Source organism: Bolinopsis microptera, chromosome 9, assembly GCF_026151205.1.
Source record: "Bolinopsis microptera isolate Bmic1 chromosome 9, MBARI_Bmic_1.0, whole genome shotgun sequence".
In the NCBI taxonomy this organism is placed as follows: domain Eukaryota; kingdom Metazoa; phylum Ctenophora; class Tentaculata; order Lobata; family Bolinopsidae; genus Bolinopsis; species Bolinopsis microptera.
This window is the reverse complement of record NC_087080.1, coordinates 4,351,791-4,371,563: the sequence shown is the minus strand read 5'-3', so window position 1 is coordinate 4,371,563 and position 19,773 is coordinate 4,351,791. Positions and strand designations below refer to the sequence as shown.

Here is a 19,773-nt window from a genome sequence, read left to right as displayed (position 1 = left end):
TGGTTGGTTTCTATTTCTCTGCTCTCTCCGAATAGGAGGTATAGTTCATAGAAAAGGAAGACAATGTACAAATACTCTGCCTGAGAGTATCCACCATTTAAATTTCTTAAGAGTCTTGATAAAAGCGTTAATGGGCTTGTCAAGTCAGAAACTGTAGATAGTTCCCAAGTATTATCTATTGCTAATTTATCAAATATTTCTTTGGCAAAATGTTGGCAGTTTTTTTCAATCAAATCGTACTTATTAGATTTCAATATTTTTGTTAAACGGCGAACTAGAACATCAATAGTACGATCTGACACATCACTGGCAAGTGGTAAAATCATTTCATTATATCTTCGCCTTGGGTTGGGACGTAAATGTCCATCGAAACATTCTAAAACCGAATGTTTATTCTCTCCCCAGCTAATGAATATACCTTCAGCCGTTTTATCGAGTGCCCACCACGTTCCATCACTTGTACTAAAAACCACAAAAGCATGAAAGTCCACAAGGAGGTACTGATATTGCATGGAACTTCGAATGGAAGCTTTAGAGCTACTGAATGGTGCACTCAATGGAGAACTATATACACTGATTTCACCGAGGGAGAGAGCTGCTGTTGTTTCACAAAGGTCACTGTTACCTTTGAAAGCTTCTTCAAGGTTATTAACATTTAGTTGAAGAGTATGGCACATCTTTAAACACCTCGAGGGATATTTATCTTCAGGTTGTTCGCCACTGTCTATACTATATATCCCGGGCGGCCGCAGAAAATTTATGCTCATCCTAGGAAACATAAATAGAAGAAACAGTGACAAAACGAGGACTTCACAAAACTTTTCCACAGGGTTGGGGCTGCGCTCTTCGTCTTGTTCATTCATCTTATCTTGTTATTCGTACAGCGCTAATCCGTCCAGTCAATCTGCATTTTGATAAATAATTAATTTAATAAGTTGCTATTTATAACAGATTGGTTTCTCGCACATTGCAGTCGCGAGCCAATAAACAAATTCAACAGTCTTCCCAACAATTATAAAGTCAAAAGTGTTTTAATATCCGTGCTTTAAACTACTCTGTTCATGGAGATCTAGAAACATTGGTTCTAGGGACTACCGGTGGAAGATGAATAATTGAAAGTTCAACAGCATCTTGTTCTCTTCATTGTGCTGATTCCGGGAAGCATCCTTTTTACGCTCTAATCGTATTAAAAATCAAGATATCGGTCATTTAAAAATAGGTAATTTAGAGTTCGTGTTAACTCCTCACTGTCGGAGGAGTTTGAAAGTTTACTCGGAGCCTTTCAAGGTGACAGTTTATCTGGAAAGCTATTCACACTTATTCTTGCAGCAGCCTTACACCACCTCAGAGCTGTATCTGGGAGACCAAACCCACTAGTATCAGAACTAGGTTTTCCAACTGAGTGGGAATATTCAGACGATTGTGACTTTGCTGACGAGGACATCGAGAAACTGAGAATTTTGCTTCCTACAGTGAAGGAGTTCTCAAAGACTGGAACCTCCAAGTAAATGAAAGTAAAACTGAATTCAGTACCTTCTACCTGGCGAAAAAATCTGATCAAGATACAAACGGTCAGCCATTAGCTAATAACGAACCATGGCGAAGTAACAAGTCACTATGTTCCTTACTGTGTACTGAGAAGGACATTCAAAGAAGAAGAATCCTAGCTGAGATTGCTTTTAAGAACTTTGATAAAGTTTTGCTGTCTGGTAAGAAAATATCCCTTGAAAGAAAGCTGAGGTTATACGATGCTCAAGTTGTATCTGTATTGATTTACAACTCAAATAGTTGGAGTCCTAAGAAAGCAACCATGGAGAAAATGGACACTCCATCGTAGACACCTCAGGTCCATTTTAAACATAAAATGGCCTAAAGGTATGATAAGCAACAAAGCATTGTATGAAAGGTGCTAAGTTGAAAAGTTATCCAAGAGTAGTGAACACCAGCGGTGGAAGATGTTTGGACACATTCTCAGGAGTATGGAGAACACCCCAGCCCAAACGGCTCTCTCTTTTGCTATTGAATCAGATAATTTATTCATTGGAAGATTGGGGAGAGCTAGAATGAACTTGTTATCGGTTTTAAGAAGTGATTTAAATAGTAGAAATTTGCAAATGGACAACTTGTATGAATTGAACGAAATTAGAGATATAGCTGCATGCAACAGATTTTTTTTTTGTGATAGATATTGGGAAAATCTTTTTCAAGGGTACAGTTTACCGCATTAAGGCATTTTTAAGAATCATTTTTGTCGGTAAGATCCTGTTTTATAATAATAATAATAATTATAGGCCTGTCAATGATTGCAGTCCGATCTAGACACGATATTTGACACGATATTTATTAGAAAGCAAAAAGTATAAAATAATACGTGCATGCGCGGCTTGAGCCGCGCCGCATAAGAACGGATGCGTGCAGGGGCTGGAGTACGCTTGTATGTAGATTAATGAAATGTTGCATTGTAAATATTTAGAACTGACGATATATTATGATCTAATAGTAAATTTTACAAAGCTGGCTTTGTAAAATTAAAATTTTAAAAAAAAACAATTTAATTCTGTTTTCAAGAATGCGCGGCTTTGGCGGCCAATTATTGACTTATACATTAAATTGAATTTTAAATAGAAATGTGAATATATTAAAATTTAAAACTTTCAAAACGGAGGCTTATAAATATTATTATATTATGATTGTAAAATAAAGGATAAAATTTTAAATTTGTTTCACTAAAATTTGTTTCACTAGAGCTGATCAGTTGCAGCTACTTGTGCCATACTCACGGATTTGTAATAATATTGAGGCGTTTTCAGACAGGGTATTTAAAATTACTGACGACTTGGCTCTGTTAGGATATATACGTGAACGGCTTCTAGAAATATACTTATCGATCGTGTGTAGACACGGGCTGATTGAGAAGTTCGGAACTACTTGTTAAGATGTTCTACTCCCGTAGATTGTTTTCATAACCTAGTGTGTAGCCTTACTTCAGCTCTGTTTATTGCGATTATGGAGTTTGTGTTCCGTTTGTTGTTTGTATTGTAACTTTGATCTCAAGTCTTTAGCTGAGTAGGTTAGTTTTTTATAGTGGTTTATATCTTTAGTCTAGTTACTTTAGCATGAATATTGTCTTATATTAGGGATTATGTGACTAACGTTAAATTATTTTAGAAGTGTCATGATAAGGGGACTGTCGTGCACGTAAAGGATTCTTAACCTTACTTTCCAGTCAGAAGTCTGGAAGTCATGATGACCTTCTGATCAAAACTATGCCTTTTATTGCGTTATAAAGGGATAATTTAAGTCACGTGACCGCCGATTCTATCACGTGACCCTGATTCTTAAATCCTTGGTCACGTGATCATATACGTAACGTGTCGAATGCTGACTAGGATATCTCGTGACGTCGCCAAAGCCCAAGCTACTTGATCAGGCCTTATATGTTATATGGAATAATATAGTGAGTATTGTATCCTATTATAGGAGCTGCGCAATTAACGCAGCATTTCGATCTGGTATCACCTTTTGAAAACCGATCAGCAGGCAGCTTATTGCACACAATGGTTTTGTGGTGAAATCCACGAATGACGAAGCCGTGCACTCGTGCGCGGCAGTACTACAACGTGAAACAAGGCATTATAACTTATCGTTTTATGAAATTTAAACATTAAGAATACAAGTAAGTCAATAAAATATTTTTAAAATAATTTTCACTTCTGATTTAGAATTTGTATCTTATTTTCGAATTCATTACACATTAGTTTAGGCTCCGCGCCATCATTATAATAAATGACTAGCACCGCGCTCGCGCTGATAGAAATTTATGATTGAGATTAGATTCCCAAAAATCACCTTACCACCTGGCCTGCCGGGCTCGCTAGAGGTGATTGATTTTCAACAGCGCGTTTGTCCTCGCGCGTCACGTCAAGTTCACCTTTTGCACGCTGCATTTAGCATATATGGCTCCCACGTTTAATTTGATTTGTATCACGTCGTGACCCCCACGATCGTTTCACTAAGGTTTATCGTTCTTACGATACAGGAGAGCCGCGCACTCGTGCGCGGCGGGTCATACAACATAAGACAAGATCAGATTTGATTTGATTTGTTTTGCACTTCTCATTGTTCAACCATATAATGCCATTCATGGTTCTCGCCATTTCGCTTCATTGCCCAGTGTGAAAAGTGGTAGTGCAGTTAAAATATCAGATTTTGTTTTACTTATATTGAATTTTTATATCGAATTTTTATATAGGGCCATTGCTATATTATGTCTCCATTGTTTGAAAAATCCTTTCGCTTCACATAACACTAGATTTGATAAAATACATAAATTAAACAATATTAACATAATATCACAATGACCCTACATAAAAATATAAAAATTCAATTAACATCTTCACACTAGATTCATACCTACACACTTCACATCATTTAACTTGTTCACATTGTTGTTGTCGAGGCTGATGAGCATCTACTTGGGAAGAAGCCTTCTCCTATACCTTCTGCTCCTATACCCCCTCGATCCCACAACTCGAAAAGATCACTTTGAAGAGTATCTAAAATCGGAAAGACTGAAATCAGATAATGGACAAGACAGAAGAAAAGCATGTCACTCCAAAATCGGATTTATGTGGAAACTGCAATAAAGGAGATGGGAAAAGAACATCCGGTTGGGTTTGGAAAATACCAGGTATGGTTCCACATCTACTACGAAGCACACTCGCAGCACTCAGGAGAATCAGAGGAAGACAAAAAGCCCAGCACCAGTGGCGTAACATTGCCTGTTGGTGCCCCCGCCAAAAATGCGCCCCCTGTTGGCGCCCCCTCCCCTTTTGGCGTCTCTCCCTAAAATTGAACAAATTATGTGATTTTAGAGGATACGCCGGTAAAATTTCTAAAAAAGTGTGTTTCTAGAACAAAATGCGCAGTTTTTCTAGTACGTTAGTTAAGTTTTTCAAAATTGTCCCACATTCAAACGACGATTTTGGGCCCCCTAAGATGCCCCCCCCCCTACCACACAGCGGGGTCAGCGGGGCCCTTCGTTATGCCACTGCCCAGCACTTGGACTGGATGACGTATCCTTCAATATCATACCTCAGAAGACGAGCTATAAGGTCTCTTAAGTTTGTTTATATAAGTTCACAAGCAAGAGCCACTTTGGTCTACTTGCTGTGAGGTTTCTCACAACCATTCACTAGGTTGCCGTTTGGTGTGAGCAATAGCGAACAGCACGCACATTTCTTTGCCCCGTCAACCTATATCTTATCCATTCAAAGAGTGACAACCATACTACACATTGAATTAGGATTCCTTTAAATATCAAATTGATTTATTGTAAACTTGTTTACTCTGTAATAAATGGCATAAAATTGAAATTTTTGTTTTGTTTAACTGACAGCTACATGGGTTGGGGGTCCCCCTTTTTTTCTTTTAAAAAATGATTGCTACTACAGAATTATGCTGATGTGTTTAAAAGTAGATTCACACTTTTATTTGCAATGAATCACATATTATATATAGTAGCCTGCCACAAGGTAGCGCACAGCCAAAGTTATAATGCATATCTTTATTCTTTATACATACAGAAATAACACGCAATTATTTACTTAATCATTATTTACATTTTACAGCCGCTGTGATATGAGCTATGTAGTTGCTTCTTACGCCAGATCTTAGCAAATGGATTTATGTTATGTTATCCTTCGCATAATCTTATTTAGGGAAGTGCACATTTTCAAGCAAGTCAATCACAGAGTCGTTCCGTGTTATGAGTAAACAACAAAATGTACGGAAAGTTGTGTTTAAAGGTCAGCCAAGTCCTAGAAACCTTTTGGAATTCAAATCACACCAAGTTGATCCACCCGACCAGGTTTGGAGTAACAACAGCAAAAGAAAAATATCCCACCATAGACTAGATAGGACAATACATTTGAATAATTCTTATCATTTCCAAAGTAATAGACCGCCTTTGCTTGAAACTCCATCATCCTCTAGTATCAGGCCACAGATCGCCAATCTTGGAGGGCTTAAATACAGACAGGAAGATGTTTCAGTTGGTAATAGTATAGATGGAAAACGCTCAAATAAGAAGCAAAAAAACGTTCAGAAACCTGTTTTTCCAAGTCATTTTGTCAGAGATTCTCCACAATACAATGCTTCTTTTTCGTGTAAGTCTGTTTCCAATGATCCTGAATTTCATCATTACACAGAAAAAAATAGAATCGTCCATTTGTTATATGACAATCAATCGTTTGATAGCATACCAAAGAGAAGTTATGAGGCAAGTCCTGAAACATGTAAAAGCAAAGGGCAAGGATCTGACTATAAATCTACAATCCACCATAAAGCGAAAGGAGACCACCAAAGTCGGACTTATTCCAAACATCCAGTTCATAATTTAAAATTTGCAAGTGTTATTCAAGATGCAAAGCAGGATAGTAAGAGCTCTGATTTAGGATCAGGTTCATATTATGATGAAATCTCTGCAAACAAAAGAGACTTATTATCAGATCAGCCAATAACTTTTCACACCTTGATTGATAACAAGTCTTCTTGCTCCATACCTAAAAATAAAAACAGAAGTTCACCTGCTGCTGCTGTATCTAAAGAGCCAAAGGCAAGTATGATATTGACCCAATTAGAAAGGCGTGATGTAGAGAATTTAATTCCAATACCCAAATCCTCCACAACCACATGTATCATGACATCACATGCAACAGTTGCAGAAAAAGATTCCCATATTTCAGAAGACAGATCCAATCCCGCTTTACAACAACAAATGATACAGCATCTGGAGCCACTAAACCAGCCGGCCCAGCCAGATGTTCCATTTCCAAACTACCCTACTCAGCAAATTGGTGTGGACGCAAGCCACCAGAACTCCAGCCTACAAAACTATTCTGTGCATCAGCATTCTTCAATCCCTGCGCAGAGCAGTGTCCAGTATATCACAACTGCAGGATCTTATCCTAACACTCTCCATAGTCCTGGTCCTCAATTAAGCGAATTCATAAATCCTTACCGCTGCCTTGTAACCCCTCAATACCCGATTCTTAATTTAGCTGTTGCTGCAGACCCATCTTTAAACCATAAAAATAATTTTGTGAACTCTGCAACAACAGCTAGCACTGTTGAGGCCATTCCTCCTGGTAATGTTCAACCTGCTAGTGAAAATTGCCAAGTAACAACAGAGACAAACTTTGGACATGAAGAGAGTTCTGGCTCTGAATACCACTCACCATCCAAATCTAACAAAAAAGATGATAATTATGAAGTATCCAGATGTAAAAGGATGAGAAAAAAACGACCCTCAACTCCTAAAAGTCACATGAAACTTAGTCATCTGTTCAGTCTGATTGAGAGCATTCATGATATCCATCAACTAAAAGCTGCTTCAAACATTGTGAGGGAAATCATCAGAGTGTTGCCTCTAAGGAAAGATGCTTCCATATCTTGGGTTGACAAAGAGACCATACTTCATGCAATCGATGAACTGGGAGAGCACTTAGATAATTACATCAAGTTGCAGTTACGCCATTCAATATTACGCTATGGATTTCAAGTTATCAATCCCGACTTTGTTCCTGATGTAACAAACACAAAATGTGAAATTGGTGATGATGAATTTTCGAATAAATACAAGATGTCCAGAGGATTTGTTAAGGAAACAGACAGAGACTCAGATAGTGGATCTGGTTAGTCAAAGTTTTGATGTTTTAAATTATTTCACTAAATATTCTGATGCCATGTGACCTATTAGATCAACCCTATCAATTGATCATTTTTATACTGTCGACTATGTCATGTGGTCCGGACTGAAGGGCATGAGACTCTAGGGTGTGAAATTTGTTGGGGCAAAAAATTAGGGTTTTGGTTAGGGTGGGGTTTGGGTATGATAATTATTAATTTTTCTCAACCCAACCTAACCCTAACTTTTTAGTCTCCAATTTGGCTAAGATTTAAATCAGCTGTGACAAACTGGTAAAGAATCGTATCGCCGAAAGAACTAACTCTCTAGCGTACGTGTAACGCGTGTTATTGCAATAATAAGCTGTGGCCGCGTGACGTCATAAAGTCCCTCAGTGCGCGCTTGCATAGCGTAATACAATGCACAAATGTTTATCATCGTCAATAAAACACGTGTAACTCACTCAAATTTTAGAGTTCTGACTATTTCCCTAGTTCTACAAAATCCTTATAGTTTTGGCTATCACCCTAACTATATGAATAGCTGATTGGATGTACAGTGCTCACGTCAGGATTTTAAACAGTGACATAAGTTCTTGAACAGTGGCGGGTGAATGTACGGTTAGAAAGTTTCTGCTATTACAAGTTATGTCATATGTGATAATTTTGGATTGTTTTCATTGCTTCATTACAAACGAAGGGAGACTGTACCGATTATTTTTCCCCAGTACATGAAACTAATACACAAAATAATGTGCTATATATTAAATATAGCTGATCAGAGTGTAACTCTGTAATATAATATTACAGTTGTTCGGAAGAATGCGAGCAGTCGAATGGTTCGCTGTAAAAGACATAGTTCCGAGAGCAATTATATTTTTAGCATAGCGAAATCTCTTACTTTAATCCACACGTGCCAGACAGTACAGGAGACAAGAAGTCTGGCTATTTTACGGCCGTACCCATGGGACCATTAGTTGAAGTAGCTCCTATCAGAACGGTGCCGTGGGAACCGAAAAATACCCGGTCTACTAAATACTGATTGGAGTGTACAGTGTGCGGAGTGTTTTGAATTTGACTTACCTAGTTATCGTCCTACTTGTATGATCATAAAATTAAATACCAATTAGTGCAAACGTGTTCAGTCAATCGACCCACTCAACAACTATAGAATTTCCAAGACCCTATTATTCTTTGGCCATATATATTACGGCACGATCGATTCTTAGATGGCTAAACGACAAACGTTAATCTATACAATTCTTAAACTATGAGATAGCACTTTAATCTAAAAATACACTTTTTATATTACTCCTGATTTTTACATTTCAATTTTCACGTAAAACATTGTAGCCATAGGTTGATCATGGACACTGACAGCTTAATTTTAGATAATAATGATTTATGAGTTTCTCTAAAGTTAACTCTAAACTTGTGTAGTCCAGTCATTTATGGACATTTATGGAATTGAACCTGCAAATTTTCGTATACTCACGAAATTTTGCAAAGACCTTCCCAAAAGTATGAATAAAGGATTTTCGGTTGGAGACATATTGACCACGCCGATATTGACCCAATAACGTAACCGACCCTTTGCTTCTGAAGGTCGTGGAGACTTCAAAATGGGCTTAAACGAAGCCGCATATGCAAGTTTATATAGGAGTTATTGAGCAACACATGGCCTAAAATCCTTACTTTTCGAGAAATTCGCCAAAAACCATTTTGGGCGTGGTGCTGAGCCCATTTTCGATAGGATCGTGATAGAGTCTTTAGACAGGGTGCAAAAGAACCGCAATTAGCATATTAATATATGACTTACGAAGAAACAGATGCCTTAAAGTGCTTACTTTTTCAGTTATTGGCGAAAAACTGATTTCCGGTTCCAGAAATCATGCAAAAATATGGGTATCTCGTAAATTGGGCTATGAAGGCCAAACAGATTTTTGAATGAGTGCAAATTGTGCAGAATGGCCATGTTTATATACAACTTATGAAGCAACATGTACCCTAAAACACTTACTTTTCGAGTTATTTGGGGGAGAAACATTGTATTATGTCCATTTTTACCTGTAAAATACAGTCTCACGAGCTGCTCTGTGCGTGCAAGGGACTATATGACGTCATCGCCAAAATAATACAAACGCTAATTACACGCGTTAGAGAGCAGTTAGAGATTTAGGAATTTCGACTCGTTGCTTAGTTTGCTATTTGTCACAATCTGTCAAAATATGAGGATAACTTTTTTTTCAGTTAACTGGTCCTTTAACATGTTCCATTTATACATGATTGTTTGTAAGTATTATCAAAGGTAATAAGTCTAATATGTTATTTTCAGATTTGGAGCAGTCAAAGCGCTTGGTAGACAGTAAATACTATTCATGTTGGATCAGTAGGACGTATCGCAGGAGTGTTATATGCATGCAAAGGGTAGGTTTTGTAGTCTTAAATCAAAACTTTTTTGAAGATAATTCTCTGAATCGTTGATAAGGCCAAGGTTTGTTGGGGATTACAATTATCAACAGTGAAAAACTTAATGTTAAAATCTTATCCGAGTGAAAGCAATATATAATTACTATCGGCTGGATCAACTAGGCAATTAAATATTCGATATCAAATCCCAGCTGTCTATTGAAGCAAAAAGTGACAAAGGAAACCCGATATCCTTCAAAGGGTTCAAATGGGGACATGCCCTGCTAACTGCTGATCTGGAAACTTCCTTTGTTGTGAGGCCAGAGAACAGAGTTACGTTGTATCAGTGGCTTAATAAAAGTATGCCATCAAAGCCACCAAAAAGGAAATACGAAACCAAACCAGGACAATCTGACCATGTTATCATGAAAGTTAATCTTACGGTTAGTGTAAAACAATATCATGACAATTTGAAATATTGTGTTGAATTTTTCTAACAAGGTCCAAGAACTTATATTTTATAAAATTTTTGGATTACGGTAATGATTCACCTATTTCCAGAAACCTAAATCTGGTCTGAAAGGTTTGCCCCAGAACCTATGTGAATGTGAGTTTTGGGAATTTAATGGAACAAATAAGAAATGCAGTGTAAGCTTCAAATACCCAAAAGGAATGAACAAGGTTACCGCATTCCTGGCCGAGAACCATCCACTGCAACCCGTTACATTCGACAAAGAGAAACTAAAGTAAGTTTTAAACATAGTTAAAACTCATTTGATATTATTTAAATGCTTTGTTTACTTATATATGATCTTCACCACAGAGTTCAGTTTTGAAGCATCTTTCTTTTCAGGGAAATGATATTCGATTGTGACTGAAAAGTTGGCTAGTATGGTCCTGTGACACAACTACTCTGGATGCCCGTTTACATTTCTAATGTTAATTATAGGGAACTTATTTGTGTTATATTAATAATATTGATGAGATTTCGATTTTGATTTCTTTTATTATTCATTTTTTTAAATTTTGTGAGTTGTCACCTTTAAAATGATCTTGTCTCTTCCTTTCTTAGTCTTATTGTTTGATTTTTTTTAATTAGATGATCATGCTTATTCTTGCTCAAAACCTGAGCAAACAAATATACTGTATTTTACACTCCCCCTACCTTGAATTAAAATGTTAGTTACATCCTGCAAAATCTCTGATCGTATCATGCATTATCTACTATCTTGGTTGAAATTGTTTTCAATAATCCAGATCTATAATGATGAAGTAAATGAATAAATCCTTCCAGATCATGAGCAAAAAACGGCTGTTGATCTGCAACTCTAAAGTACCCCTGATCAGCAACTCTAATATTCCTGACGGATTAGACTCACTTTCAGGACCCCCTCCTTTTACGTCCAGGCGCAATAATTTGCACCAAACCCAAAACCAGGTAAAATCTGCCAATTCCGTGGTACCCGCTAATTCTGGCCGTGATCTTAGAGACAAACTTAAACGGCCAAAACTGCAATCTTCTCATGATGTAGGAAATCGAGTTTGCAGATTTGACGCTATGAAGAACAGAGGAACGAGATCCCAAAAAGAGCCTGCTCGAAAAAATTCCACCCGGAATAATGTTGTACCTCCCAATATAAACAGAGAAAGATTCAATCAGGATTATGACCATTATTCTCCAAACAGTGTCGTAAATGAGCGCCCCAGTTTGCCACCACCTCCCACATCAACTCAACCTATCTTATCTTCAGCGTCACAGTTAGCCCCTTTCCACGATCTACCTGCACCAAAAGTCAAATATCTCCCTAACTTTAAACCTTCGTCTAAAGTGAAAAATCCTAGCACCTCCTCATCAATCAGTCGCTCTAGTCCTAAGGGTCAATCTCTTCATCATAGTGGAAAAGGGACTGAGACGGAAAACTTTAAAATACGACTGAAGAGTCCTCTAACCTCAATACCAAATGTTTTTGATAATACCAACATAAAATGCTTTGACCCAGCTGATGAATCCCATTTTCCATCAGTTGAAAGCTCTCCCCCTAAGCAGGTCCCTGGTTTTGTACCTGGTCAGTATTGGTCAGAACAACCCGGCAGTAGTCACAATTCCTTGGTTGCACCGTCTCCACACCAACCAATCCCGGGACCGTCAAGTTTCTATCCTCATGAATTACAGAACACACCCTCTCCTCATCTCCCCACTCCTCAGTCAGATGTGACCCAATACCAATCTCAGAATCTGCCATATGTCTGTGAAACTCCTCGAGATGCTCCTCAGAAACGTCAAGTTAGATACCATACTGAAACTCCTACAGATTATATAGATGAGATCCAGAGACCAGTATCCACACAACTATTTGAAGGGATCATCGGCAAGACCCTTGATCCGGCATTATTGATAAGGTGTATTAAAGCCCTGGCTGAGATTAAAGAAACACTACCTCTACCAGGTAGGGGGGTGGTGTCAGTGACTGACAAAATGACTGTCTTCATGGCACTCAACGATGTTCTCCGGCTACTACACCAAAATTACTCCGAACAGAATCAATATAAAAACACTACTATTGTAAACTGCAATAAACCCTTGCCAGTTGGCACCTTCTGTCTCTCAAAACACGAGTTTTTGAAGGAAAAAGCGGTTGAAATACTTAGTTTCCTGACTAATTCAGAGGATATAAGTAAGTTGGATGACATTGATTTAACGTACAATGATGCAGTGGAGGGTGTCCCAGAGGGTCTGGAGTGGGTGTATTCACTAGATGAGAACAGTCTGTGGGTTGATCCGGAGACTGTTGTCAGTGCTGTCCAACAAGAACAATCAGATCAGACTAAGGGTTTAATTGAACCTGATCTTGCTTTTGATGATCCGAAATTTTCATGACATTGACAATTTGGATAGTGACATAAATTATGATATTTGCACTTTGTTTGGTCTATACTTGTTGCTCCGTTTCTTTTCTACCCTTTTCTATTTTCAATTGTTAGAATGGGGTTTGGTAATTAATTTTCTTAACATTCTCCATCAACTTTATAGATCATTTTCAGTTTGATTGAATAAGTTTGCTGATTTATTTAAACGTCGAATTTTGTCTAGCGTATTTCCAGAATTTTCTAAAATATGAATTAATATCGAAAAATTGAATAATATATCAACTTATTGACCTCTGATTCTTTGACAATGATCGATCTGTCAAGCTATTCAAATTTTTGTATATTTAACAATTTATCGCTTAATATAATATGGCATATAATTTTGTCCACATTACAAATTCCACATTAAATTCACTTTTTATTCTATTCAATCAATGTAATTCTTTACTAGGTTTAGCAAGACTGAAAGCTAATTATGGCTCAACCCCAAGTACCGGATCTTTCTACTGAACTGAAACCAAACATGGACACTCTTAAAACTAGCTTACACGTGAGTATTTACCAAACATGGACACTCTTAAAACTAGCTTACACGTGAGTATTTACCAAACATGGACACTCTTAAAACTAGCTTACACGTGAATATTTACCGAACATGGACACTCTTAAAACTAGCTTACACGTGAGTATTTACCGAACATGGACACTCTTAAAACTAGCTTACACGTGAGTATTTACCAAACATGGACACTCTTAAAACTAGCTTACACGTGAGTATTTACCAAACATGAACACTCTTAAAACTAGCCTACACGTGAGTATTTACCGATCATGGACACTCTTAAAACTAGCTTACACGTGAGTATTTACCGAACATGGACACTCTTAAAACTAGCTTACACGTGAGTATTTACCAAACATGGACACTCTTAAAACTAGCTTACACGTGAGTATTTACCAAACATGGACACTCTTAAAACTAGCTTACACGTGAGTATTTACCAAACATGGACATTCTTAAAACTAGCCTACAAGTGAGTATTTACCGAACATGAACACTCTTAAAACTAGCTTACACGTGAGTATTTACCGAACATGAACATTCTTAAAACTAGCTTACACGTGAGTATTTACCGAACATGGACATTCTTAAAACTAGCCTACAAGTGAGTATTTACCGAACATGAACACTCTTAAAACTAGCTTACACGTGAGTATTTACCGAACATGAACATTCTTAAAACTAGCTTACACGTGAGTATTTACCAAACATGGACACTCTTAAAACTAGCTTACACGTGAGTATTTACCAAACATGGACACTCTTAAAACTAGCTTACACGTGAGTATTTACCGAACATGGACACTCTTAAAACTAGCTTACACGTGAGTATTTACCAAACATGGACACTCTTAAAACTAGCTTACACGTGAGTATTTACCAAACATGGACACTCTTAAAACTAGCTTACACGTGAGTATTTACCGAACATGGAACTCTTAAATTAGCTTACACGTGAGTATTTACCGAACATGAACACTCTTAAAACTAGCTTACACGTGAGTATTTACCGAACATGAACACTCTTAAAACTAGCTTACACGTGAGTATTTACCAAACATGGTCACTCTTAAAACTAGCTTACACGTGAGTATTTACTTTTATACTGTGTAGAACTGGAGAGGATTAGCATTGTCGATACAGTATGCACTATGCAGGTACGACCCCGATATAATGCTAGCTTTTGAAGCTCCTTCACGTATCTATACCCCGTTACTTGATTTCTTGTTGAATACAACCAGGGTGCAGTGCTGTAATACTTGTAATATTTATAGTATTTTAAATGGTATTCATCTAAACTTGGAGAACTTTTAATTATAACACCCCTAATTATCTTTCTAATTATCTAATTATCTTTCTAATTATAACCCTACCCCAGACACTAATGAAGAGTGCAGGAGTGAACTTTACCCAGAACTCCACGGTAGACAGTGTTACCACTAAACCTGGCCCTGAAGTAGCTGTGCCTCCTTTCGAGAGGAGTTTGGAGGAGTTTTCACATAATTGTGATGCTATGCTTTACGAGCTGGTATGTAATTGTGATGCTATGCTTTACGAGCTGGTATGTAATTGTGATGCTATGCTTTACGAGCTGGTATGTAATTGTGATGCTATGCTTTACGAGCTGGTATGTAATTGTGATGCTATGCTTTACGAGCTGGTATGTAATTGTGATGCTATGCTTTACGAGCTGGTATGTAATTGTGATGCTATGCTTTACGAGCTGGTATGTAATTGTGATGCTATGCTTTACGAGCTGGTATGTAATTGTGATGCTATGCTTTACGAGCTGGTATGTAATTGTGATGCTATGCTTTACCAGCTGGTATGTAATTGTGATGCTATGCTTTACGAGCTGGTATGTAATTGTGATGCTATGCTTTACGAGCTGGTATGTAGTTGTGATGCTATGCTTTACGAGCTGGTATGTAGTTGTGATGCTATGCTTTACGAGCTGGTATGTAATTGTGATGCTATGCTTTACGAGCTGGTATGTAATTGTGATGCTATGCTTTACGAGCTGGTATGTAATTGTGATGCTATGCTTTACGAGCTGGTATGTAATTGTGATGCTATGCTTTACAAGCTGGTATGTAATTGTGATGCTATGCTTTACGAGCTGGTATGTAATTGTGATGCTATGCTTTACGAGCTGGTATGTAATTGTGATGCTATGCTATACGAGCTGGTATGTAATTGTGATGCTATGCTTTACGAGCTGGTATGTAATTGTGATGCTATGCTATACGAGCTGGTATGTAATTGTGATGCTATGCTTTACAAGCTGGTATGTAATCAAGATGCTATGCTTTACGAGCTGGTATGTAATTGTGATGCTATGCTTTACGAGCTGGTATGTAATTGTGATGTTATGCTTTACGAGCTGGTATGTACGAGATAAAACTTGGATTATTGTTCAAAGAACAGATACTGATTACTTAGTACAAACTTAGATACCTTGAATAGTTGTTTAATTCTATTATTTATCTGGCACAAGGTTTGTAGTTGGGAAAGAAACAGTTTTCAAGATATAATTACGTTTCATTACATCTGATATCTGCAATATTGTCTAGTGGTATGTATAACATATCTCAAACAAAAAACCTTCCTGAATTCAGTTTGTATTTAAGTTTAAAGCGTATAGTAATCTTATCTTATCGTTGCAGAAGCAGAGAAGACAAGCTCTAATCCTTGCTCAGTACAGCATGATAATGCCATGTGACCCCAAAATGAACTACAACCAGTACAAAAGCTTAGCTAAGTCGCACAACGGCAGAGTGAAGGAACTTGAGGGTATCCTTACCAGACTCCGGAGTGAACTGAGTCATGATAGTGATCAGAGTATGGGGAGTTGAGGCTGTGTTCAGTGTTGGGATATGTTGATATATATGTTGATATATGTTGATATATGTTGATATATGTTGATATATGTTGATATATGTTGATATATGTTGATATTTCATGATGGTTGAAATATAGGATGAGTTCCCACAGATCTTCTGTTTTGCATTGAAATATGTAATCGAGATTCGAGACGAAAGTAAAAAATGACGATATCAGATACACTTTAACACATTTGAATATTAATTTACGAATGTTTTGTTTGAGATAAACTTAAATAACGAATATTTGGACTTTGAAGGTATGATAGATACATTCCAGCCCTCAATGGAAGAGAAATTTAAGCCATGAATTTGTAGTAAATTCAATTGTTTTTCTATTGTTAATCCCAAATTTTAAACCTTACTTCTTTGAAAAGCTATTTTTCTTTATTTGGTTGACGTCGAGGGCACTTGCTAAAATCAAGCGGTTTAATATTCCTATAATTCATAGCAGGGAAGATGATGGTCATTGGTGGAATATGTTACTCGCATATTTATTCAAACATCACACGTGCTCTTTCTACAACTACACGTGCTCTTTCTACAACTACACGTGCGTCTTGTTCTCCGGTATGTCTTGCTCCCAGTGCACGTGACTCATCAACATACCACGGGACAACATCATTTCATCACGTGACGTCCCGGCGGATCAGACAATTCTCAACGGAAACTGGAATAAAACGGAGTGTTGTCGTTACAAAACTTTCAGCACTAACAATGCAAAGATTACGTGCGATACAATTAGGGTCGCATGCTGGTTTGGTGGGCCTTAGTATTGGAAACCTATCACTTATGTCTTACCAACTGGTCACATCAGACATCAGCTATCAGTACTTCTGTACTGCCTTATCTACTGCAACTCTTATCTTGCTTTCTTGTCCCGCTTTTATCAGCTGTATAATCGGCAGACTGGAGTTCAATAGTTTTAACAAAACTGTTAAAGTTTCACATCTAGACTTGTTCGGTAAGAGATGTGAGTCTGTTTGTCCGGTTAAAGAATGTGAAATCATCCGTGAAAGCAAACTGTGTAAGCTGTCCGGTCCTTCGAACCTTCCGTACGTTTTATTCTGGAAGGAAACAGCAGAGGAAACAGCTGAACTTATCTCTGTTCTCTCATCCGAACAATCTACTAAACGTGGTAAATCTGGTGTTTCACAGCGGGATCAAAAAGATGGGTTTGTGCTCCCTGCACGGTTATACCTCGGGATTGTGTTTGGGACTTGTTTATTGTCCATGTTGTTGGAAGTGAAACAGCTTCATGATACTGGGAAATTGGCTCGCGATATTTTGTCCATTAAGACTTAGACATGATTTTTTTCAGGGTTTTCTTTGATTTATTTAAATTGTTATTTTCTAAGTGTTAATATGGGCGATGGAGATTAATCTTTAAAATGTATGTCGTTTCATTTGACTCCGTTGTTCATGCGAGACTGTTGTTTGTTTTCACTGAACTGTATCTTTGTTTTACTAAATGATCATCTTAGTCTTAGTCCTCAGATTTCAGCTGTTATCCATGTTTAATTTGTTTATCTCTATCACGTCATGTAAAATGTACCTTATCAACTCTAGCTGTAAACATAAATTTTACATATAATCGAACAGGCGATGGTAAATGTAACTAAAGGAGTTTTGTTAACATGTGATGCAGCAGTCAAACAATTCTTGGTGCATATTGATGAAAATGGAGCAGTCGGCCAGAGGTGAATCATATGACCATCTTTATTTTAACTGAGGGATTGTCTGTAAAATGCTGACAATATCATGTGTATGATCCAACATAAAGTTAATTTATTATCGTAATATTATCTTATATCAAAACAAATTGAGTCAACAATTCATATCTATCTATCAATTTGTTTTTCGTTTTTTGTCTCTAATTGTGTCTCTAATTGTGTCTCTAAATTCCCCGATTTTTCAGGTTCATCATATCAGACCTAGACGATACACATTTGTTTATCATAGCGGATGTGCTGGATTTCTTGCAAGAAAAGTTAGACATGCTGATGGACTCCAATAGCTTTGCTGAACCAAACTGAATGTTATAACTTTTGTTGCGCCAGATTGATCGAAAGAACTAATTTGGCCCGTTAAATTGTTATGTATGAACTGCCAAAGTTTCTTAATACTGCATAGAGATATTTTGCAACAAATTTCTTCGGTGTCATTTCCCATTAATTTCCTAGTTATGTATGATACAATTTTGACCAGTCATTTCAATTTACCTTAAATTCATTTAAGAAGATATTTCATGGACAAAGTTGGATTTATTTATTAATTTTTAACGAAAATACCAAATATTGATTGTTTGCAATGATTGATGAAGCTCCATTTCTTCTTTTACCAATTACTCGATCTTTTCAGTGTACTGCTTGTATTGGATCATTATAAATTATATACTCCCTTGTTAACAACATTGCCAACATGTTGTCTCACGAGACGCACGAAGATATTTTCTAGCAAAATTGTAAGAATGTCGTGCAAATGTCGCCCGAGTGCCAAGGTTTATTCTCAGAATTGTATAGATGTCACCCACTCAATTACATACAATAATTAATGTGTCAGTGACTAAGTTGGTCACTCCCCTGGTCTGCTGTTACGAGGTGGAATCCCAGTTGGGCCACAATCTCAAAATTGAAATGCAGCTGTCGCGGCGACAGTGTCGCCCATCAAACCATGGTATGAATGGTAACATTTTTACAGGGGCTCCTCTCTTCGGTAGTGTTCGCCGAACAGTATAATTTATCGATGATCATTTCCGCACGGATCTTACATTTGCATTATCATTATGTTCCAACCAACTTAGGCGACATCTTTACGATTCTTGTCCTGAAACATCTATTGCGCATGGAAGAAAATTTGGAATATTTGGAACACGCGATTTACCTTATTAAGACATTACGCACGAAAGCGAGGCCGCGCGCAGCTCAGCCTAGCAAACGAACTCAAGCTAGTCAGTCAACTATACATGGCAAATGACACGATTGGGGTGCTATAAGTTTGATTCCGGTCGGAGGAACCTCACTGCAGAAATCTTAACAAAACGAAAATTCATACTTTACAAATTCTGTCCCATTTTCAGATATGAAATTTTCTGAACACAAATTTGACAGATTGGGTGGATCTTTTGCTCAGAGACCAATTAGTCAGTTAATTGATGATGGTTTGAAACCAAATTGAGGCACTGGAAGTCAAGATCCCAAGAAAATTGAAAAATCATATTGTCCCATTTTCAGTTTTTGAAGATGAAACTTCCAGGACCGAAATTTTACAGTTTTGATTTCTCACCCGAAACCAATTATTCAGTCAACTTTAAATGGCAAATGATACGATTGGGGTGCTAGAAGTTTAATTCCGGTCGGAGGAACC

General features: G+C 37.4%; 2 protein-coding genes across 3 annotated transcripts; both read left to right on the top strand.

The window, feature by feature from the left end:
- Positions 1 to 5,617: 5,617 nt before the first annotated feature.
- On the top strand, positions 5,618 to 11,355 carry LOC134821125 (uncharacterized). Of its 2 annotated transcripts, none has more exons than XM_063831791.1 (5): positions 5,618 to 7,694; positions 10,022 to 10,113; positions 10,308 to 10,538; positions 10,657 to 10,841; positions 10,949 to 11,355. In XM_063831791.1, exons 1-5 carry the CDS (start codon positions 5,768 to 5,770, stop codon positions 10,971 to 10,973), a joined length of 2,460 nt encoding a protein of 819 aa, XP_063687861.1. In that variant the 5' UTR covers positions 5,618 to 5,767; the 3' UTR covers positions 10,974 to 11,355. The 2 variants fall into 2 exon arrangements, 1 of the variants encoding a protein (XP_063687861.1); XR_010160976.1 differs by having other exon boundaries at positions 5,629 to 7,694; positions 10,308 to 10,455; positions 10,949 to 11,168.
- Positions 11,356 to 13,418: 2,063 nt separating this feature from the next.
- Positions 13,419 to 17,859, top strand: LOC134820725 (uncharacterized). The gene is made up of 3 exons (XM_063831300.1): positions 13,419 to 13,513; positions 14,904 to 15,053; positions 16,192 to 17,859. The coding sequence occupies exons 1-3, from the start codon at positions 13,439 to 13,441 to the stop codon at positions 16,378 to 16,380; spliced, it is 414 nt and encodes a 137-aa protein (XP_063687370.1). The 5' UTR covers positions 13,419 to 13,438; the 3' UTR covers positions 16,381 to 17,859.
- Positions 17,860 to 19,773: the final 1,914 nt, after the last annotated feature.